This window comes from Gregarina niphandrodes (assembly GCF_000223845.1).
Source record: "Gregarina niphandrodes unplaced genomic scaffold scaffold00004, whole genome shotgun sequence".
Taxonomy (NCBI): domain Eukaryota; phylum Apicomplexa; class Conoidasida; order Eugregarinorida; family Gregarinidae; genus Gregarina; species Gregarina niphandrodes.
The window spans coordinates 326,531-327,946 of NW_011645775.1; the positions used below are offsets into that span (position 1 = coordinate 326,531).

The following is a 1,416-nucleotide window of genomic DNA, read 5'->3' on the forward strand; positions in this document are numbered from 1 at the left end:
GGGGGGGGGGGAACTGGGGCAATAGGTGGATGTTGTAGGTAGAGCTTAAGCTTCGCCATCTGTGGCAGAAGCAGCGGAGATTATAAAAATGTTTTTTTCCCGATGGAATCTCCTGTATACCTAAAGCTTTTGCTTCCGACCCAGTTAGCTTGTAAGAGAGGATTGGAACCGGATTCAGTCCTTTTAGATAACAATCTGCTGAGCATTCCCAAGGCTTCAGGATGCAATATCTCTGCTGGTCCGAGTAAGGCGCACGCGTAGATGTTGGTTTATTTCTTCATGTTCAGTACCCCAAGCCATGACCGGTGGAGACGCGGCCATGCCCTTTACCAATAGCGCGGCCGGACCCATGGCCATCGTGCTTATTGCGGGGGTTAGTACCGCCGTCGCTCGTGCAATTGACTACATCATTGTAAATCACACACAGAGGGCCGACGGATGTCCGGGACACAGGACTGGTCCGGGACACAGGACTGGTCCGGGACACAGGACTGGGATATTGCTTGACTCCATGACTACTCCGTCTTCTGCAGGATATTTTAACTCAGTCGTTCAACATGTATGGAAGCATCGAACTAAGAATGGTGGTCCCGAACTCATCGGTGCCTCCAATCATGGGAAAGGGAGGATCCAAGATAATGTCCATTCGTGAAGGGACTGGCGCTAAAGTCCAAAGTAAGTATTGATGTGTGGAGGTCATGGATGTGTGGAGGTCATGGATGTGGGGAGGTCATGGATGTGGGGAGGGAGGTGCACACACGTGTTTGTATTTATAGTATCGGGTCGTGACAATTCTGGAATCCGTCAAGACTTTGAGAGGATTGTTTTGGTGAGTGGTCAGACGGAGCAAGTGCGCAATGCTACGAAGATTGTGACATCATTGATCCAAGCCGATCCGATGTTAAAAGAGTATATGATTTTCTCATTGTCCGTAGACACGGAAAAGTTGTCGGACTACTTGGCCGGTACAGGTGGGAGTGGTCGTGGCACCGCGGCGATGCCACCTGTTCCGCCACCAGATTATCATCACTCGATGCCATATCATTCCCAACATCACAGTTCGGTCGCGGAATTGACATTACAGGACCTACAACCCGTCGACGAAAAGGATGTGAATACTTGGATTAAAGCCGACCTGATCAAACCTCAAGTTATGCAACTTGAAACTTCTGTTCTCATCCAAATCCCAGACGAACAAGTTGGAAGCTTAATGGGACGCAGCGGACAAGTACTCACTGAAATCCGAAGCAGTAGTGGCGCACGTATTACAATAAGTCAACGAGGAGAATTAGTACCCGGCACTCGTGATAGACTTGTAACCATCAAGGGCAACATGGCCGCCATTCACACTGCCCACGCCCTAATTGTTCAGCGTCTGGCCGAAACCCAAGACGAAGAACGACAGTAAACCCCCCC

The 1,416-nt window shown here is 49.9% G+C and overlaps 1 protein-coding gene across 1 annotated transcript; it reads left to right on the plus strand.

Annotated features, from left to right (window-relative positions):
• Window positions 1-287: 287 nt before the first annotated feature.
• Window positions 288-1,408, plus strand: GNI_032650 (putative RNA-binding nova protein; the record flags this gene model as incomplete). The annotated part of the gene is made up of 3 exons (XM_011130898.1): window positions 288-412; window positions 534-675; window positions 777-1,408. Coding segments are annotated over 3 exons (899 nt in total), but the record flags the coding sequence as incomplete, so codon positions are not given.
• Window positions 1,409-1,416: the final 8 nt, after the last annotated feature.